The sequence below is a fragment of the Magallana gigas genome, chromosome 4 (genome assembly GCF_963853765.1).
Source record: "Magallana gigas chromosome 4, xbMagGiga1.1, whole genome shotgun sequence".
Lineage (NCBI taxonomy): Eukaryota > Metazoa > Mollusca > Bivalvia > Ostreida > Ostreidae > Magallana > Magallana gigas.
In genome coordinates, this window is record NC_088856.1 from 6340671 (window position 1) to 6360254 (window position 19584).

At 35.1% G+C, this 19584-nt stretch overlaps 1 protein-coding gene across 1 annotated transcript in view; it reads left to right on the forward strand.

Moving 5' to 3' along the window:
- The window catches only part of LOC105340965 (NACHT and WD repeat domain-containing protein 2), a 32808-nt gene that overhangs the window by 11712 nt on the left and 1512 nt on the right, over positions 1–19584 (forward strand). The window contains exons 16-26 of the mRNA XM_066081059.1: positions 285–441; positions 784–961; positions 1367–1714; positions 6663–6884; positions 7011–7275; positions 7944–8067; positions 8284–8452; positions 13454–13575; positions 13919–14150; positions 16900–17061; positions 18642–18808. Of these exons, the coding sequence (XP_065937131.1) occupies positions 285–441; positions 784–961; positions 1367–1714; positions 6663–6884; positions 7011–7275; positions 7944–8067; positions 8284–8452; positions 13454–13575; positions 13919–14150; positions 16900–17061; positions 18642–18808 (2146 nt within the window). The remainder of the gene's footprint in view (positions 1–284; positions 442–783; positions 962–1366; positions 1715–6662; positions 6885–7010; positions 7276–7943; positions 8068–8283; positions 8453–13453; positions 13576–13918; positions 14151–16899; positions 17062–18641; positions 18809–19584) is intronic.

Genomic DNA, 19584 nt, shown 5'->3' on the forward strand with positions numbered 1-19584 from the left:
TAACATTATTACGTTGAAAAAGTCTATTTTGTATATGATCATTATGTGATGTACATGTAAAAATACATATCGAAATATTGTAAAATTACATATTGAAATATGCAATTCCGATCGAGGATTTATCAATAAGATTATGATTTAATTTTGCACCAGATTTTTAGCTTCGTTGGTCTGAAAAGGTGTCTAAATGGTAGAGCTACATACATGTCATTCAGTCAGATTTAAGTTGATTGAATGGCAGAGACTTATCTTGCCCTAACATGTTGTCGTTGCGTCTTTATCAGGGACCTGTTGGATGACTTTGACCTGACCATCAGTCTGTTCCCCGGGGAGCAGGACTTACGGTCCCTGTCCCAGGCGATCAACTTGTCAGCCGCGGCCCTCACCCAGGACCCCCGCCAACTCCCTGGGCACCTGTTGGATCGCCTGGAACTCATACAGGTGGGTACTGATGGTCCTTGTATTGACCTACAAATAAAGCTAAGGTAGAATTGCCCTTAGAGTCATTTGTTTTAAATGTAACTACATGCATTGAATATACATGCATGTTAAAATGTGATTTACCTTTCTTCCGAGGAAATATATTTCATCTTACTCCTCATGTTCATTTGATAGTATTTCTTGTTTTACTTCCATAAGTGCACAATTGTGTCAAACAATGAAAGTACCTACGCTATAAGTTATTTTTTAAGAAGGATACATTTACCACCTTAAAGCAGTGCTTTATAACGGTCTGAGAGTTAAAGAATCGTATGTTACCATTTGATTTTCACTCATCCTCAGGGTCTCCAAGATCTTCTGACACAGTGCCGCCAAAGCCCGTACCCCTACCTCCTCTGCTCCCACTTCTTGCTGAAGAAGCCCGGGGGTCAACTGGTCAGGACCCTCACTGGGCACAACTCAGTAATCGATAGCTTAGACCTGCATCAATATCCTGAGGGCAAGCTGGTAGCACTTAGTGGTAATAAATAGTATATTACATGTACCATAGCACGTTAGAGCACAGGGACATCTCTATACTCTATGATATACATTGTACTCTATGATAATGTCATACATATAAATAATATATGTATGTCATAGAGTGTAGGGTGGATAAAATTGCTGTAATACATTATGGTATTCGTAATGTCTTATCAAATGCCAAAAGACGTTTTAAAAAAAAACTGTACGATAATTTAATAAAAAAAAACCTTTAAAAGGATTTTTACGTGATCAAGTTTTTTGAGAAACCCTTGGGCTTCACATAATTTGATCATGTGACCTACCAAGTTCATATCGCAGTGAACCTTTTAAGTTTTAACTTGCTGACTGTTTATCTTTAATTAAACCAAACAAAAAAATTCAGATTTTTAAAACATTTCAGCGAGTGGGGGAGACAATCTGATAAAGACGTGGGACGTACACGCGGGGAAGGAGCTCAAGTCCATTCCCGCCATGCAATCTAAAATATGTAAGGCCGAGTTTGCGGTAGATGGAGAAATCATCCTTCAGGTGTACCAAGATAAGATATATGGATGCAATTCAGGTGGGGATGTCAAGTATACCATTGAGTTTCCAGCCATTGCGCTAACAACTGCGGGTCCTAAACAAAACAACATCGTCGCTATTAGTGAAAAGGAGTTTGTCTTATGGGATGCTACGACCGGAAGTGAAATGAAACGTAAAGAATTGCCACCCAACCTCAAACCCGACAGCCTGGAGTGCATTTCCGGTAAGTTTTTTAATTTTTAATTTTACGCAGTTCAGCGCAACTTCGGTTAGTGATGCGGATAAAATCGCAGTTCGAAAAGGTTCCTACTAGCAACTTGGTCAACCATTTTCAATGAGATAATATTTAATGTCAGCTTTTCAATCAGAAAAATACGTGTATGCTGGATCGATATCTTTAATTATTGTGTTGGGGAAGCTGCCATTTCCGTTTTTTGCTTGATAGATGCATATATATATGCTAACTTTCGGGGGGAAAATCATTTATGCCTTTGAACTGTAAGAACGCAGTGTTAAATTCCCAATCTTTAAGTCATTGCCTGACGTCATGACGTCAGGCATATCTAAGGTTTAAAAGTTGTGTTCTCCGAAACAGTGTATACAGTAGACAATGGGACAAGCAATATGATGATATTTCACAAAAAGATTAACCGATGCATGGTTAAGATGTCAGCATTTACATTCACAATTGATGAAAATGTTATATGGCATGTAATAACAACAGCGAGCAAGAGTTTTCAAGTAAAAGGGACTTTCACCATGCAGTGCACGTGTGTAATCCTGATTTAAAAATAGATCGGCATTTCACCATATTTGAAAGGTGAAAGAGGGGGAGTGGGTCATCGCAACAAGTTGTAACATATTGTCTATTACGGCACAATTTAGGTAATAATTGGTGTTGGATTATCATTATTACAAGACAGTCATCATTTTGGATTAAAACAAATATATATTTATACAGCTGAAATGTTTTACTGGAGGAACTAAATCGCCAAAGCGGGGTGTGACCCGATTTTCGTTCAGTTGGGCGATTTCATTACTCTTGAAAAGGAATCATAACTCGCGTGTCTTACTAAATGTACATTACTACACAAGTAATAGCTTTCCAAAAAGCTTGCCAATCGCAACGTCTCGAGACTTTCCGGCAGGCTCGGAAAAACACCTCGAATGTATAACCTAGGCTTCCATGACAACCCCCCTTTTTAAAATAACTTGATATGAATACTACACATTTTACGATCTGTTGAGATGTAAGCTAGAATTCATTAAACTAAATGATATACCCTAAAATATAACACAGAATCGACTGTCTAGTAGATACTTATTTTAATGGGAAGCGACTCCATTTTGTAAAATTCTAACATCCGGTAATGTTAATACATTCGAGGTGTTTTTCCGAGCCTGCCGGAAAGGCCCGAGAAGTTGCGATTGAAAAGCTTGCCTGACTAAACAATTTTTTTCAATGGAAGCATGCATGTTTCAATTAGGCTATCTTATAAGAAAAGAATTTAAATTTTCGCTGCTGATCATAAATTCTAGTGCATGTACATGTACAAGACTGTATACATAATCGCTTGAAATTAAATAATTTCATTAAATGTCCAACCATAGGAAATAGGAAAGGATATTGAAGTACGTATTGATTTAGAAAGTGAGTGGGGCAGCTTTATCCAAAACATCTTTACAGGCAATTAATAAAAGGGCGAATTTTCAAAATCATGAAAAAAATCCTAATTGTAACTTCAATTCAATTAGATTCATTATTTTCAGTTTCATTTATTACATGCTGACAATTTTCATTTATTATATATGTAAAGTTAAGAAATGTTAAAATGTCTGCTGCAAAGAAAGGGGGAAGCAGCCCCCCCACTCCCCACCCCCGTTTTTACGTGCCTGTAATGTGTACACACGGCGTGCTGGAGTATTCTTTTGTGGTCCCATTTGGACTCGGCCACTAACTATAAATGAGACATTTAGGCGCGAAGTCCTGCTTTACCATTCACGCAACGGCTGAGATCTCGATCCGATGGTTTGAATGAACTCATCCATTGGCATTGATCCATGGGGAGAGGGGTCAAATGATTTTTTTGACATTTGTTTTGTAACACCTACATATATTTTACTTTTGATCAAATGTTTTGGAAGAAATCTATCGAATTAACACACACGCACTTGGCTAGAAATTGTTTAATGTAGTATTAATGTACATTTAGTAAGACACACGAGTTTTGTGCTCCTTTCAAGATGAATGAAATCGCCCAATTCATCGAAAATCGGGTCACACCCCGCTTCGGCGATTTAGTTCCTCCAGTAAACATTTAAGCTATATGAATATATATTTGTTTTAATCCAAACTGATGACTCTCTTGTAATAATGATAATTCAACACCGATTATTACTTACATTGTACCGTAATAGAGAATATGTAACAACTTGTTGCGATGACCCCCCCCCCCCCCCCCTTTTCCACCGTTCAAATATGGCTTATATATTTTTAAATCAGGATTACACACGTGCATGGTGAACAGCCCTTTTACTTGAAAACTCTTGCTCACTGATGTTATTACATCCTATATAACCTTTTTTTATCAATTGTGAATGTACATGTAAATGCTGACACATTAAACATGCATCTGTAAATCTTTTTTGTGAAAAATCTTGATATTACTTGCTCCCATTGTCTACGCTGTTCCGGAGAACGTAACTTTTAAACCTTAGATATGCCTGACGTCATGACGTCATGCAATTAACAATTACTAATCAAGTGTGTTTCCTAATTCGATAGATTCCTTCCAAAACATCCGATCCAAAGTATAATATACATGTATGTAGCTGTTACAAAGCAAATGTCAAAAAATTCATCTGACCCCCTCCCCCTAGATCTTCTGGTGATAGCAGGATTTCGCGCCATAATGTCTCATTCATAGTTTTTGTGCGCCGATTAGTTGACGAGTCCGTTGGGATCATGCGAATACACCAGAGCACTCCATGTGCTTACATCACAGGCACGTAGCATCGGGGGTTGGGGTGGGGGAGGCTGCTTCCCCCTCCCCACTTTTTTCGCAGCTGGCACTTTTCTTAACTTTATATGATATAAAATGGAAATATCATGAATTTGCCCCCCCCCTCCTCATATGTAGGAGCATGACATAAATGAAACTGCAAATAAGGAATTCTAATTGAATTGAAGTTACAGTTATAATTTTTTTCTCATTAATTTTAGAATTTTCACTTTTTTAATTGTTTGTCAAGATGATTTTGATGAAGCTGCCCACACACATTTAAAAACAATACGTGTTTGTATATCCTTTCATATTTTATATGGTTGGAAAATTTTTAAAAATGCCTTTCAGTTGATTTTGCATATTTATGTAACAAATACAATTTTAAAAACGAGTATCCAGCTTTCAAGCTTACATACACTTATTTGATATGTGTACATTCTTAAAAAAAATTGATTGATAAAATAAATGAATTTCAAGTGATATATATGTACATCTTCTAGATCGAAGAAAAGACTGACATTTCGTCTTAAATTTACACGTTCCGTTTATAAATTATGATCAGCAGCGAAAATTAAAATTCATTTCTGATAAGATAGCCCAATTTATACATGCATGCTTCCATTGAATAATTTTGTTTGGTCAGGCAAGCTTTTTGGAAAGCTATTACTTTTGTCTAGATTACTGGTAGTCGAGTGGTAGCGCAGTTATAATAGATTGTAACCGTGTCCCATCCCTGCGAATGTTATTGTCATTTAAATTTTAGACCACGTGGTTTTATAATTTATTTGACCCTTTCAGTTTCGCACTAAAAATCATGCCTCGTGTTTATAGTCTATTTCATAGAATCTAGGTATTTGTAATCAAATATAAAATCTAGAGGTTTATTGATTTTAAACTTTATCTTCATTAATTGATGGATAAAATGTGCTCTAGAAATAAATGTGACAATACAAAAAAAAAATAGTTTTTTGTCTGTTGTTGCAACAATTAACATTCTTTAGAAGAGATCTCCCATATGATTAATTTTCGATCAGCGCCTGACCTAGTAATAGCATCAATAGTGAAACAGACTATACTATTTTATGCAGATTGTTCCTTGAAAATGACTCGATATGCTAGGTTTTTATGCAAAACAGACACCCATTATTTTTCCTAAAAACATCAACACAAGCATCAACCATGGCTATGATTTTATTAAGCAACCCGATGTTCATATTTTCATACCACTCTACACGTGGTTTAACACGAACAATAACTCTGTTCTGAATATTATCGTTTGATATAAATAACCGCTAGACGGTAAAATAATACATACATCTTAAACGATTTTTATGTTTTAACATAAATCAAAGTAGGATATGATATGAAAAACGACCAGTACTTACATGTACGTATTTTGAGAATATTATCCGAACTCTTATACTTCCGCTCGAAATTTCACAAGAACTGAACAAATCTCAGTGAAGTCTCGTGAACTTTCGTTCGAGCACCTCTGGATTTATTACATACTTAGCAACGATAAAGAAAACATTCCGAACACATTCGCAGGGGTGTTTTCATGGGATTCGAATCCCAAAACAATTCGAATTCTTTTTATACATATTTCTTCTAATCGCATGACAAATTAATGTAATACTACTAGTATATACTTGATAATTTAAGAATGTCAGAATAAAGTTATTCAAACATATGTTAAACACTAGGTAAAGTAATAGTTTGCATGCGCGCTGAATTTTTTTACTTACTGTGTAAAGTCCCCGTTAAAACATTTTTTTCTTAACAAGGGATTTTAAAACAATGTACATTTGTACGTATCAATGTATACAGTTGATTTTTTCTCCCTTTTTTGAAATAACCGGGTATGCCAATTTCAAAGATACATGTACAAGTTGTTAAAAGCAAAAAAAACCCATTCAAAATAGCTAGATACTTTATAAACATGGGATGATATAATTACAACTGCTTACATACGGAACACACCCGCTATGTAAATATAGTTGTCTACGTAATGTGTCTATATTTAGATATGACTCTTCAAGTCATATGGATATTCAAAGGTCCTTATAGGGTCTGGAAATATTCCCGCTTTTTTCGCAACATCCTCTTTTCGTATATTTGATTGTTGGGTCTAAATTAAGTAACTGATTTTGATAATCATTTTCCTAGGATCTGAACATTTTGTTGCATTTACGGGTGAGATTATGGGATGTCTATGTGTGTATAATATGAGAGAAGATAAATTTTCCCGTGTCGTGAAGATGAAGGATGATGAAGACATCAACAGCATGGCGATAACGTCTGACGAGACTCACATCATCATCCACAAAGGATTGGACAATGTGGTGTTGGTGGATATTGCAGATCTGAATGAAATACGAACTCTTGAAGGTAACTAATAAAACAACAACCGTTCATTCGCAACTGATCGAGCTTTTCCGCAGAGCTCGGTTAGTGATAACTCTGTTTAAGACTAAACAATTTTAGATTTTAGAATTGATGTCTATTTTGTTTCAGCTCTGAAACATTTGCAGTGTGTTATCGACAAGATTTACTCTCTGCACGGATCCATGGTAGTCTGTAACGATAACGTTGTCTGTATATCAAACGAAACGGGCAGCGACGTGTCTTCCCATTTCCCGCACTCAATCTCTCTGGTCGACGTAAGGACATGTGACCTGAAGCTGTTCGTTACCCGGTCCCAGGATAACATCCTCAGGGTGTGGGACAGAGCGAGGAAGGACGTCCAAAACAAACTTCCACAACAGAGCAACAGAATCAGGTCACAGTCATATTGTTGCAATCATAGTTATGTTTGTAACGAGCAATTCCATTGGTTACATCTAAACGATTCGAGTGTTTTAGCTGGCTGTATTTTGTTGTTGTTGTTTTTACACCTATCTACATGCAATAAGATATGACAATTTAATACAGACCATCACATACGTCTGTATTTTTTTTTTATGTTTTTAGCAATATTTATAGGGAAATTAAAAAGGTTAAACTAAACTCGACTCAACGATAGAAGCGGAATTATTTTGTCATCTGAAAATCAAATTGCATTCGATTTATTTTTATCTTAATTGACGTTTCCAATATAAACCATCTAAATGAATTTGTACTTTTGTATAATACTCTCTTTATAAAAAGTTAGGGTATGTCAGGGAGGACATCATTTCCATTTTTGGTATACTTCAACTATTACACTCGTATTTACATATTAAATCTATAATTTTTTTTAGACATTTAGACAAGAGAGGGAAGTGAGAACAAAGGACAAAATTTCACTTTTATTGCAACGGGAAAACAAATAGGCAACATTACTTAAAAAAAACAACTTTTTATGAAATGTCTTTGATAATTAAGCAATGTGATAGAATAACGACAAACGTTTTTATTTACAGACTAATAGTACATTTTCCGTCATTGCTGATTTACTTGTTCATTTAGAAAAATCATGCCAATGAAGAACTCCCGTTATGCACTCATTACTCGCCAAGATAAAGAACAGAAGACGGCTATATATGAAATCTATGACCTCCTTAAACATGACGTCATCAAACGGATTGCTCTGGTATATGATTTGATGCATTGAATTAACACGTAAAAATGCAGCGAAATGATCAAAAATTGCAATGCCATTGTTTTGCTTATATTTAAGCAAGACGAATGTATTGATATTTACTTGAATTTTATGAGGAGAGGAACTTGCAAGTTGTATGAACTTTTTTTTCCCAATCCTTTCGATTTTGATCAATAAAACGTGTGTAAATCAATGAATTTCGTTTAGGACACCAATGTTTCCGAAGAGGTTCTCCTGGACGATGACGACACACTTATAGTGAGCACAACAAATGACAAAATGAAGGCCATATCCCTGGAAACAGCTACTATTGTTACAGATTTTGAGGGATTCTTAGCTCTGAGTTATGAAGTGCGGACTATCAATGGGGGCAAAGGTTAGCAGTATAAAGCGAGGATAAATGAAATACCATTTTACCCCAAAGCTCACCTGGAACAGGGGGTCATGAGAGCGCCTCTGATCAACCCTTGTCAGTCATCTGTGTTCTTTTCACACTTCAAACTTATTCTCTCTTGCCACTAGGCCAAGCGATTTAGGTACAAATCACTCTTTTATCAAGGGAATTCTCTCTTATTAAGGTGAAATATTTAACACGTTTCGAAAAGAAAAGGAATCACATAAGATACTAGTATGTCAATTGACTTTTAAAAATATGCTCAAAACCATGGCATCAGAAATCCCAATTTTTACCAAAAAATATTTACATTTTTCAGTGTCTTTGCCTGTGATTACATTACATATTGATTTTTACTATACAGTCTAATAATTTCAAATGACGTGTAATTGAAGCGCAAGAATGGTTTGCTTATTTACATTCAAATATTTAATCGTACATTTACAGTTGCTGAAAGAACAGGGACGTACAAGGCGTTGTATATCCCCCACTCTTAGCAATGAAGACGACAGAATTTCAATTTAAGTTAAAACATTAATTTTTGAGTTGTATGCATTGTTTTTATCATAAATTCCACGATGGGAGTCAATATTGTACTTTCATTCTATAAACACAACAGGTATATGTTTCCAAATTAAGCTGCACATAGTTTTTTGCCTAAATCTTGGATCATTCGCTGTACTTAATTGTAAAATACGGTATGAATGGGTCCTGACTCCATCCTAAAAGTACTTTTATTTAAAGAATAATTTTATTTGATTTTTATTATTGATTTATTAAGATGGAGTCTAGACCCATAATTGGTCAAATTTGTGATTTTCACCAAAAACGTTTTACTTTATAAATTATTGTCAAAGAGTTAAATTTATTAACCTGAACTCAAATGTGTCAACGTAGCTCACTATGATAAGCGGAGGCTCGTAGTCCATCCTTCTCAATGGAGATGGTGTTCGAATCGTATAGACGGCGTTTTAATTTTAATTCATTTGCTTTTAAGTAAAATATGTTTTGCTTTTTTATTGGATTATTATGAAAAAGATTTGTAATACCATTTATATAATGACATCAATTACGTAATATTCATGTTCTGTACATACAATGTCGGATAAAAATAGTGCTAGCACGATATGTGGTCGTGCTGTAATGCGTAGAAAGCATCAAATTAAACAAAGAAGATAAGTACCAAGTACATTTATTAATGTATATGATTTATTTGTCAGAGAATGCAGTTCTATATTATACATGTACATGTACTGATGCACAATTTCAAATGTAAAGATTTTTTTATGTTCATGTGCGATTTCAATATCCTGGGTACGGGGGATTTGTCAGGCCTTGTACGCTCTTGTCCTTTATATTAATATAAGTTAAAAGAAATAATTCTTTGAAAATTATGAGGTGATAATTAGGGCCTCGCTCTGAGGGCGCCAAAGATATCAGTCCGTCTGTCTGTCCGTCCGAAATTGCTTGTCGGAGCATATCTTCTCTCCCCTTGGCCCAATCTGGCTGATACTTCACCAACAAAGTGCCTTTGGGTAAAGGGTGTGCAGTGACCTTGAACTATGTTTCTAAGTCTAAGGTTAAGGTCATTGCAGAATTATCAATAAAATATTGACGGGGCATATCTTCTCTCCCGTTGGACCAATCTAGCACATATTCATTCACATAGTGTCTAGGGTGTGCAGTAACTTTGAACAAAGTTTTAGGTCATGGCCAAGGTCATATAGGACCGCGCAAAAATTAATTTTTTCAGAGCATAAATACTTTCCATCTAGCCCAATTTGGCTCATACATCAAATAAACAGACCTTATGAATATCGGGTATGTAGTGACCTAGATGCAGGTCCAGCTCCCTGTCTGAAAAAAGTTTTCAGAGCCGTTAATTGCAGATTTTAGCTGACCTGAGCTGAAAGCTCAAGTGAGCTATTTTGATCACATTTTGTCTGTCGTCCGTCTGTCTGTCCGTCCGTCCGTCTGTAAACTTTTCACATTTTCAACATCTTCTCAAGAACCACTGGGCCAATTGCAACCAAACTTAGCAAAAAGCATCCTTAGCTTAAGGGGATTTAAAGTTGTGAAAATCAAGGACAACGCCCTTTAGCAAAGGGAGATAATTAGGAATTTATGAAAATTTTTGAGAAATTTCAAAAATCTTCTCCTCATGAACCATAAGACCAGGAAAGCTGAAACTTGTGTGGAAGCATCCTCAGGTAGTGTAGATTCAAAGTTGTGAAAATCATGACCCCCGGGGTAGGGTGGGGCCACAATGGGGGTCGAAGTTTAAAATGAATATATAGAGTAAATCTTTAAAAATCTTCTTCTCAGAAACTAATCAGCCAGGAAAGCTGACACTTGTGTGGAAGCATCCTCAGGTAGTGAAGATTCAAAGTTGTGAAAATCATGACCCCCACGGGTAGGGTGGGGCCACAATGGGGGGTCGAAGTTTTACATAGGAATATATAGAGTAAATTTTTAAAAATCTTCTTCTCAGAAACTTATTAGCCTGGAAAGCTGACACTTGTGTGGAAGCATTCTCAGGTAGTGTAGATTCAAAGTTGTGAAAATCATGATCCCCGGGGGTAGGATGGGGCCACAATGGGGGATTTAAGTTTAACATAGGAATATATAGAGTAAATCTTTAAAAATCTTCTTCTCAGAAACTAATCAGCCAGGAAAGCTGAAACTTGTGTGGAAGCATCCTCTGGTAATGTAGATTCCAAGTTGTGAAAATCATGACCCCCAGGGGTAGGGTTGGGCCACAATGGAGGTCGAAGTTTAACATATGAATATATAGGGTAAATCTTTTAAAATCTTCTTCTCAGGGACTAACCAGCCAGGAAAGCTAACACTTGTGTGGAAGCATCCTCTGGTAGTGTAGATTCAAAGTTGTGAAAATCATGACCCCCGGACTGTGGGGTGGGGCCATAATGGGGGGTCGAAATTTTTCATACATGTATGAATATATAGAGTAAATCTTTAAAAGTCTTCTTCTCAGAAACTAATCAGCCAAGAAACCTGAAACTTGTGTGGAAGCATCCTCAGGTAGTGTCGATTCAAAGTTGTGAAAATAAGGACCCCCGGGTGTACGGTGGGGCCACAATGGGGGATTTAAGTTTTACATATGAATATATAGAGTAAATCTTTAAAAATCTTGTTCTCAGAAACCGATCAGCCAGGAAAGCTCAAACTTGTGTGAAGGCATCCTCAGGTAATGTAGATACAAAGTTATGAAAATCATAACCCCCGGGGGTAGGGTTGGGCTACAATGGGGGGGGGTCGAAATTTTACATAAGAATATACAGAGTAAATTTTAAAAAAATTTCTTCTCAGAAACTAATCAGCCAGGAAAGCTGAAACTTGTTTGGAAGCATCCTCAGGTAGTGTAGATTCAAAGTTGTGAAAATCATGACCCGCGGGGGTAGGGTGGGGCCACAATGGGGGATTTAAGTTTTACATAGGAATATATAGAGTAAATCTTTTAAAATCTTCTTCTCAGAAACTAATCAGCCAGGAAAGCTGAAACTTGTGTGGAAGCATCAAGTAGTGAAGATTCAAAGTTGTGAAAATCATGACCCCCGGGGGTAGGGTGGGGCCACAATGGGGGGGGGGTCTAATTTTAACATAGGAATATATAGAGTAAATTTTTAAAAATCTTCTCAGAAACTAATCAGCCAGGAAAGCTGAAATTTTTGTGAAAGCATCCTCAGGTAATGTAGATTCAAAGTTGTGAAAATCATGATCCCCAGGGGTAGGGTGGGGCCACAATGGGGGGTCAAAGTTTATCAAAGGAATATATAGGGTAAATCTTTAAAAATCTCAGAAACTAATCAGCCAGATGATTCTTTATAATTGTTAAGACTTTGGCCCCAGGACAATTCTTCGGCCTCACAAGAATGTTCAGAGTTTGATGTAGGTTTATATCCCATATATTTAATTATTGTTAAGGATCTTTTTGAGAACTGCAATACTCAACATATGATATGACTATAAAATCATCCTGTTAGAAAAGGAACTAATGATTGTAAACATAAGAATATTCAGGGGAAAAATGGATTTTATTTATTCAGGATCTACATGAATTATTGTACATTGTCCAGATAGTTTGTATTATGACTCCATTAAGCTGATTTTATCATACCTATTGTTCCTGAGATGAGCGATGTGGCCCATGGGCCTCTTGTTTACTGTGGGAGGCACTGTAGCTCCCAGGTCGTCCATCCGATTTTTTTCAGACTAGGAGCTACAGACCTGCAGCTAGTAGTGACCTTGAACAAATATTTAAAGTCAAAAGTAAAGGTCATAGCAAAATCCTTGTCCGGGGCATATCTTCTCTCCCTTTCCTTCAATCTGGCTCGTACTTCACTCACATAGTGCCTTTGATTAAAAGTAGCATATATATACTCTCCACTTAGTCCTTGTTGGCTAATACTTTTCTTAAACAGAGCTTTTTGGTTAATGGCGTGCAGTGACCTTCAACCAAGTCAACGTGAAGGCCAAAGCAGATTTATAACCAGTTTTAGACCATAGATTATTTCCCATTTGGTTAATTGTTCAGATTGAACAAAACTGCTTGTATGTAGTAATGAGATTGAATTAGACGTTCTATGCCAGGGGGATATTTTCTAAGTAATAGGTCAAGGTCAAAGCAAAATTCTCTGAAATTCTTTCATCATATAGATTCTGTATATGACTATTTAAAACAATACTAAAATCATTTTCTAAATTTTACGTTATACAATTCAAGAAAACGTGTGATGTTAAAAATGTATTATGCAAGCTCTCTGATATCTATGTAGATGCATTCTTATTTTTTTTTTTTTTTTACAAAATGTTCACCGCCTTTTCCTCTCCACATTTCGTGTTTCGTGATAAAAATCTATAAAAAGACACAAGAAAAATTACTCAGGTTAACAATGTGGCTTATTTACTTTTTATTATATAGATTTTGATATTGCCATTGAAATGTTGTTTTTATTATTTTAGAAATAGTTACGCAGACACGAGGGAGACAAAACCTGAAATGTTTCGATGCAAAAACTGGAAAAGTGACAAAAATCATCCAATTATCAACATCTGATAAAAAATATCTTGTTGAAACATTTGTGGTATGAAATATTTATTATGCCCCCCCCCCCCCCCCCCACAAAAAAAGACAAGACACTCGGGATTTTTCTTAAATGCAATAAATCTTGAATCCTAAAACGCAAGTTCAAATGTGTTATTTTTCTAAGCCAGTGAAAACAGTTTATAAAGTTATTTTATGGCATGTGTTGTAAATACGCCTCGACATCCTAACTTTTGAAAGAAAAACATAATTAAAATTCATTGAAAAACGTACACTTTTTATACTTCGCTTTGTTTTGTCATTTTATGCAGCAACATCGAAGTTTCGTTTCGTGGTTACAATTTTTAACAGTTTGAATGAATTTATATATGTTTTACATGTAGGCTTCTTCCGATGGACAGATTATTGCTTGTGTTACCGAAGATGAAACGTTTCTAGTCTGCGATGCAGAGAAGAAAAGAGTGATAAAGACATTGCGAGACAAAGATATTGGAAAAGATGTTAGTGATATCGGGTTGGAAATCGACATTTCTAGAAACGGGATGTACGTTATAGGGTCAGTACAACTGAAACGGCCCAACGTAACAACTCCTTTTGTTTGGAACAAGGAAGAAGGTATAATTGGTTTTAATGTTAGCTGAAGCTAATTAATCGCATTAACTTTTCGATGATTTGCACTAGATGCACTGCGAAAATTAAAACCAAAATTAACAGGGAAAATTACAGGAAAAAATATAAACTATGAGAAAATATTGATTGTTTCACACTTAAGCAAATTTTATTATATAATTAGACACGATCTCGTTGCGAACAACAAGTGGTTCTTCCGTTTGATTATAAAAAAATGATATGGTTAAATCAAAATGTTGGTACCAGGTACTATATTAACTTCTGTCAAACTAATTTTTTGATCTACGCTTCAATATTGAGATTTCCGGAAAAGGTCATTTTAAAACTGCAATATCTCTGCAATGCGTTCTCCGATTCTAAAACGATTTTTAGTTTTGTATTCAGTACAAAAATATCTACAAAACGTATATGCTTAAAAAAATCCAAAAATTGAAATTTTGGAATCACTTCCGGTGTCGACTGGAAGTGACGGACGACCAGCTCATATTAAAATTTGATAAGTTTAAAACATATTCTAATGAAAAGAAATTGTAAATTTTTTTATCTGAAAAAATTTTTAAAACACGGTTTAAAAAAAATGCTGTTTAAGCGGACCTGATCGGCACTAAGAATTCAAAAATAAATTATTCCTGAAAATTTCAATGTTCTATCTTAAATCGTATTTGAAAAAAAGGGAGCACACAGTCACTTTTAAAAAAAGAAAAAAGAATATAACGGCCGACCGGAAGCGACGTCATCAACAAAAATGTTCGTGATAAAAGATCTTGATATTTTGTATTATTCCGAAAAATTTCATAAAAATTCGTTGTAGCATATTCGAGATATTTGAGTTTTTTAATGTGCCTCACTACACTTTGAAATTGTTTCTCAAATCAGCAGAAAATTACTTTATTATGATAGAAAGCATGATGGATAAGAAGTATATATGTCAAATAGGCGAAAAAATGCGAAACTTTAGATAAAAATTATATCTTTAAAAATTTCATTCAGTTAACATAAACAAAAGCCCCAGGTGGATTCGAACTCATGACCTGTGGTTCACAAGCCGGATACTTTAATCACTGAGCTATGACGATATACATCAGAATCGATTGATACAAACAGTTTAACAAAACATTTTAATCACCATCTTGTGACATAGTGTCTTAAAAAGTATAAGTCTCGGTGTAGTGAAGTACCTTAAACAAGATATCTGTGAGCCAATGCTCACTAGTGATACCCCCGCTCTGATGTGAATATGCAAAATAAGCAAAGTCGACATTTAACAGAAAGCTGACAACCGGTTGGTACAGAAATACTAGTATATCCCACAGTATGGCATGCCAAAACAAATAGAATGTAAAAAAAGCATCTGCGATAAATAGCTGCTTAGAAATCTTTGAGGAAAATTTGTTTGAAAATTTTGGCAAAAATAAACAACGTACTCATTAAACAGGAAGTTGACGTCCGATTGGTACAAAAATACATTCCACGATATAACATGCCTATACAAATACTGTGTAAAAATTTCAAGCATCTGCGATAAACATTTGCTGAGAAATCTTTGACGAAAATTTGTTTGAAAATTTTTGCTAAAAATAACAACGTCGTCATTTAACAGGAAGTTGACGTCCGATTGGTACAAAAATACATCCCACGATATGGCATGCCTAAACAAATACTGTGTAAAAATTTCAATAAACAGTTGCTGAGAATTCTTTGACAAAAAATTGTTTGAAATTTTTTGCTAAAAGAAAACAAAGTCGTCATTTAACAGGAAGTTGACGTCTGATTAGTACAAAAGTATATCCCACGATATGGCATGCCAAAACAAATAGTGTGTAAAAATTTCAAGCATCTGCGATAAATAGTTGCTGAGAAATCTTAAAAATAAGCAAAGTCGTCATTTAACAGGAATTTGACGTCCGATTGGTACAAAAATATATCCCATGATATGCCATGCCTATACAAACACTGTGTAAAAATGTCAAGCATCTGCGATAAATAGTTGCTGAGATAAATGCGACAGAAATATTTGCTATGGACGGAGAGACGGACAGCCAGACAGACACACAAGGGTAAAACAGTATACCCCCTTTCCTCCGGAGCGGGGGTATGAAAAATAGTAAGAAAAAGAAGAATAATAATAGTAGTTAAAAAAAAAGAGAAAAAGAAACCTAACAAACCTAACAAAAACGTTGGAAACGGAACACCCTAAAGAATGACTGCTTGGGAGGGTAACTGTTGAAATTGACACCCCGAGAAAACCACTGTCAACCGACGCAAAGCGGAGGTTGACAATGGTTTTCGAGGGGTGTCAATTTCAACAGTTATCCTTCCAAACAGGCACATTTATTTTATCATACTGAATGTCTTAATTTTAGAGAAAATTTCACTGCTTTTAAATAGAAATGAAGTTAATTTTACGGCGAACTGTACGCGCATAATTTACGCGCAAGTAACAATTCGTTGTGTCACCTGTTGCCAAGTTTGTTGCTAAGGCTTAGGGTAATAGAACGGATTATCAACTGCGTCTAAACCAAACAGATTTCAGTATTTAACATAAGAGTATAATAATGCAATATTTCAGTATTTAATATAAAATTACAATAATGCAATATGTTAAGTTTTTTTTTTAGCAAGGCTTATTACCCTTAAGCACACAAAAATTCATGATTATTTTTAAACAATAAAAACAAAATCAACAAATATTACCACCACAGACGGATTTGAACATTAAGCTTTATGTTTACAGAGACATGCTCGATCCTTTTCGATGAAGAAGAACTCAAGTCCTACAAACAGCAGGGCAAGTCAATGAATGATTTGGAAATGTATAACACAAAGGTGATAAAAGACGAGCTGCTAGCCGTGGGGTACATGGATGGAGCCATCAGACTCTGGGACCTCAAACTCGGTCAGTACTGCAGTAAAGTATACTGTATACAGAGAAATATTGCCCCCGCTTTATTTTCGCCCCTTTCGCTTTCGTTATCAGCCGGCGAATGTAAAACTGGGCGAATTTCAATGTCTCAAATTATCTTTCTTAACACACAACTGTGTCTGGGCAAATTCAAGACGGGGCGAAGTTGCTTGCGAGTGTAAAAGGGCGAAAATTACACGGGGAGAAAATAACGCTGTTTACTAACTAGTATGTAGTTATTTTCCCCACATTACCTGTATGTGAGGGGTTATTTTTGCCCCTCTTCACTTCACAGACTAGCCCCGTCTTGAATTCGTTTAGACGGTTGTGTGATAGATACTCTATTTAGCAAAATAATTTATTTTTTTTTGGAATTTGTCTAGTCTTAAAATCATCCCCCTGACAACGAGGGCGGAAGATGCGAAAATAAAAGTACTTTACTTTTTGTAATACAGTGTTTAGTTTCCATTGTTCACAGTACATGATAAAGCTTTGGTTTAATGTCTATAGAAGTGTTGACTTCCATTTCCGTTGATTTTAAAATAATTCAGTTCTGAGAAGATACTACAATACGTTATTATATTTTTACACCTGCCTTTGAAATTATTTTATTCTGAAGATTTTATGGATCCACCAACAACGAAATCTCCAAAAAAGAGGAAAATGTAAAATTGGATTGAATTATCAAATTGAGCATGTACGAAACTGTTACGTATGGTAGATGCCTGGTCCCAAAACCAATTAAGATATTAATCATGTACATATCGACTATGATTTAATACTCAATAATATGAAATGAAAACAGTTTTCAAATAGAGTAGAAAGCCGAGAGAGACTGATACGCGGGGGAAAAGAATGGGCTTTAGCTATACAATTGTTTTAAGGAAAACGAATTTAATTGCCTACATCCAACAAACGGCACTTCTATTATAATAGTTCTTCGTTGAATATGACGAGAGAACTTTCGTCTTTGCGAGAACCAAAGAATGTAAAGACAGGCATATTTTTCTTTGTTTTTATTGCATTGAAATGAATCTTGATCAAGTGTTAATTATATTGACGTTCTAATACTTGTGTTCATCTTTTGTTCATGTTCCTTGCTGTTTTAGAGTAAACCAAAGGCAAACTTAATTCACATAGTTTAAAGCAATATGAGCTGCATTTTTCATGTTGAATTTTTTTTTTACTAAAATGTACTTTCTACAAAAATGACAAAAATTTCATGGTTTTTAAATTTCTGTTAGCCATATTTTTGTGAAAAAGACCATTAAGAAGCCTTATTTGGAGCAAAATTGAATTATTGTCGTCCTGTACAAAAATTGATTTGATATATATATATATTCTTTAGAAGAAAAATATTTCCTTTGACAAAGTTACTGATGTTTTAAAATCTTATTAATCGTCAAAAAGGTTTAAGTTATATGCAGACTTGTCATACCAGCAGGTTTTAGCAGTAATTTAAAATAAAATTCCAAAAAAAAAAAATACAGCTAATATTGCTTTAAACTTCTACTCTGAAATAATTACAGGCTCAAAAACTTTAAAAAAAAACTAATTAACATTTATATGTCAAGGCAAACTTCACATGAAGCTGAGCGGCCATACCGATGTGCTTGACCTAGTGATGGCGCCGGGGGGTACTTTCCTGATGTCTTACTGTGACATGGAGGAGGAAAACTTGATGAGGATCTGGGACGTGGACAGCTGGGAGTGCGTGGCCACCTACCGGTCAGAAATTGTGGTGCGTGAGTAAGATAAAATGTTTGGTAGTCTATTTATATCAAGGAGACTGGATGGTCAACAAATTAACCATCAAATCTACTCAAAATTTTAAGATATGTTAAACTATATTAAGCTATATTTACATTCCAAATATTTTTTGCATGTAAAGTGTGTGAAAAGACACTGCAGTTATAAGACCGTAACACACACAGGGTACTCAAAGGTTAGAATGACTAGTTTTATTATGACGTCACAAACGTTGAACGCTGTAAAATGCAACGTCACAAGCGAGAATCAAAGTTCACGCTTGCGGCTGTTACAGTGGCTCTTCCATTAATTTGAACTTACCTTTAGGATAAAACAGAAATTTTGACGTAAAAATCACATTTGCAGACAAGGAAATAAGTTTAAAAAAATGTAAATATAAGCATTTAATCATTATTTTTTGAAAGATATAGTCTCATAACTGCAGCGGTGTGTGCATACAAATTTTCATAACGCGCTAGTGCGAGTTATTCAATTTGTATGCACACACCGCTGCAGTTATGAGACTATATCTTTCAAAAAATAATGATTCAATGCTTAAATAAACTATTATTTCGTAAAGAAAAAAAACGTACGTTTTATCTTTTTAAAACAGGTTAGAAATCGTGGTGCATATGTATAAAAATGAAATTTATTGTGCCATTGGTAATTAATTAATATAAAGTGTAAAAAAGGAAAAGAATTGAATATTTTAAAACTTGAAAGTATGAATAATGATACATGTACTAGAAGCTGTAAGAGGGTAAATAT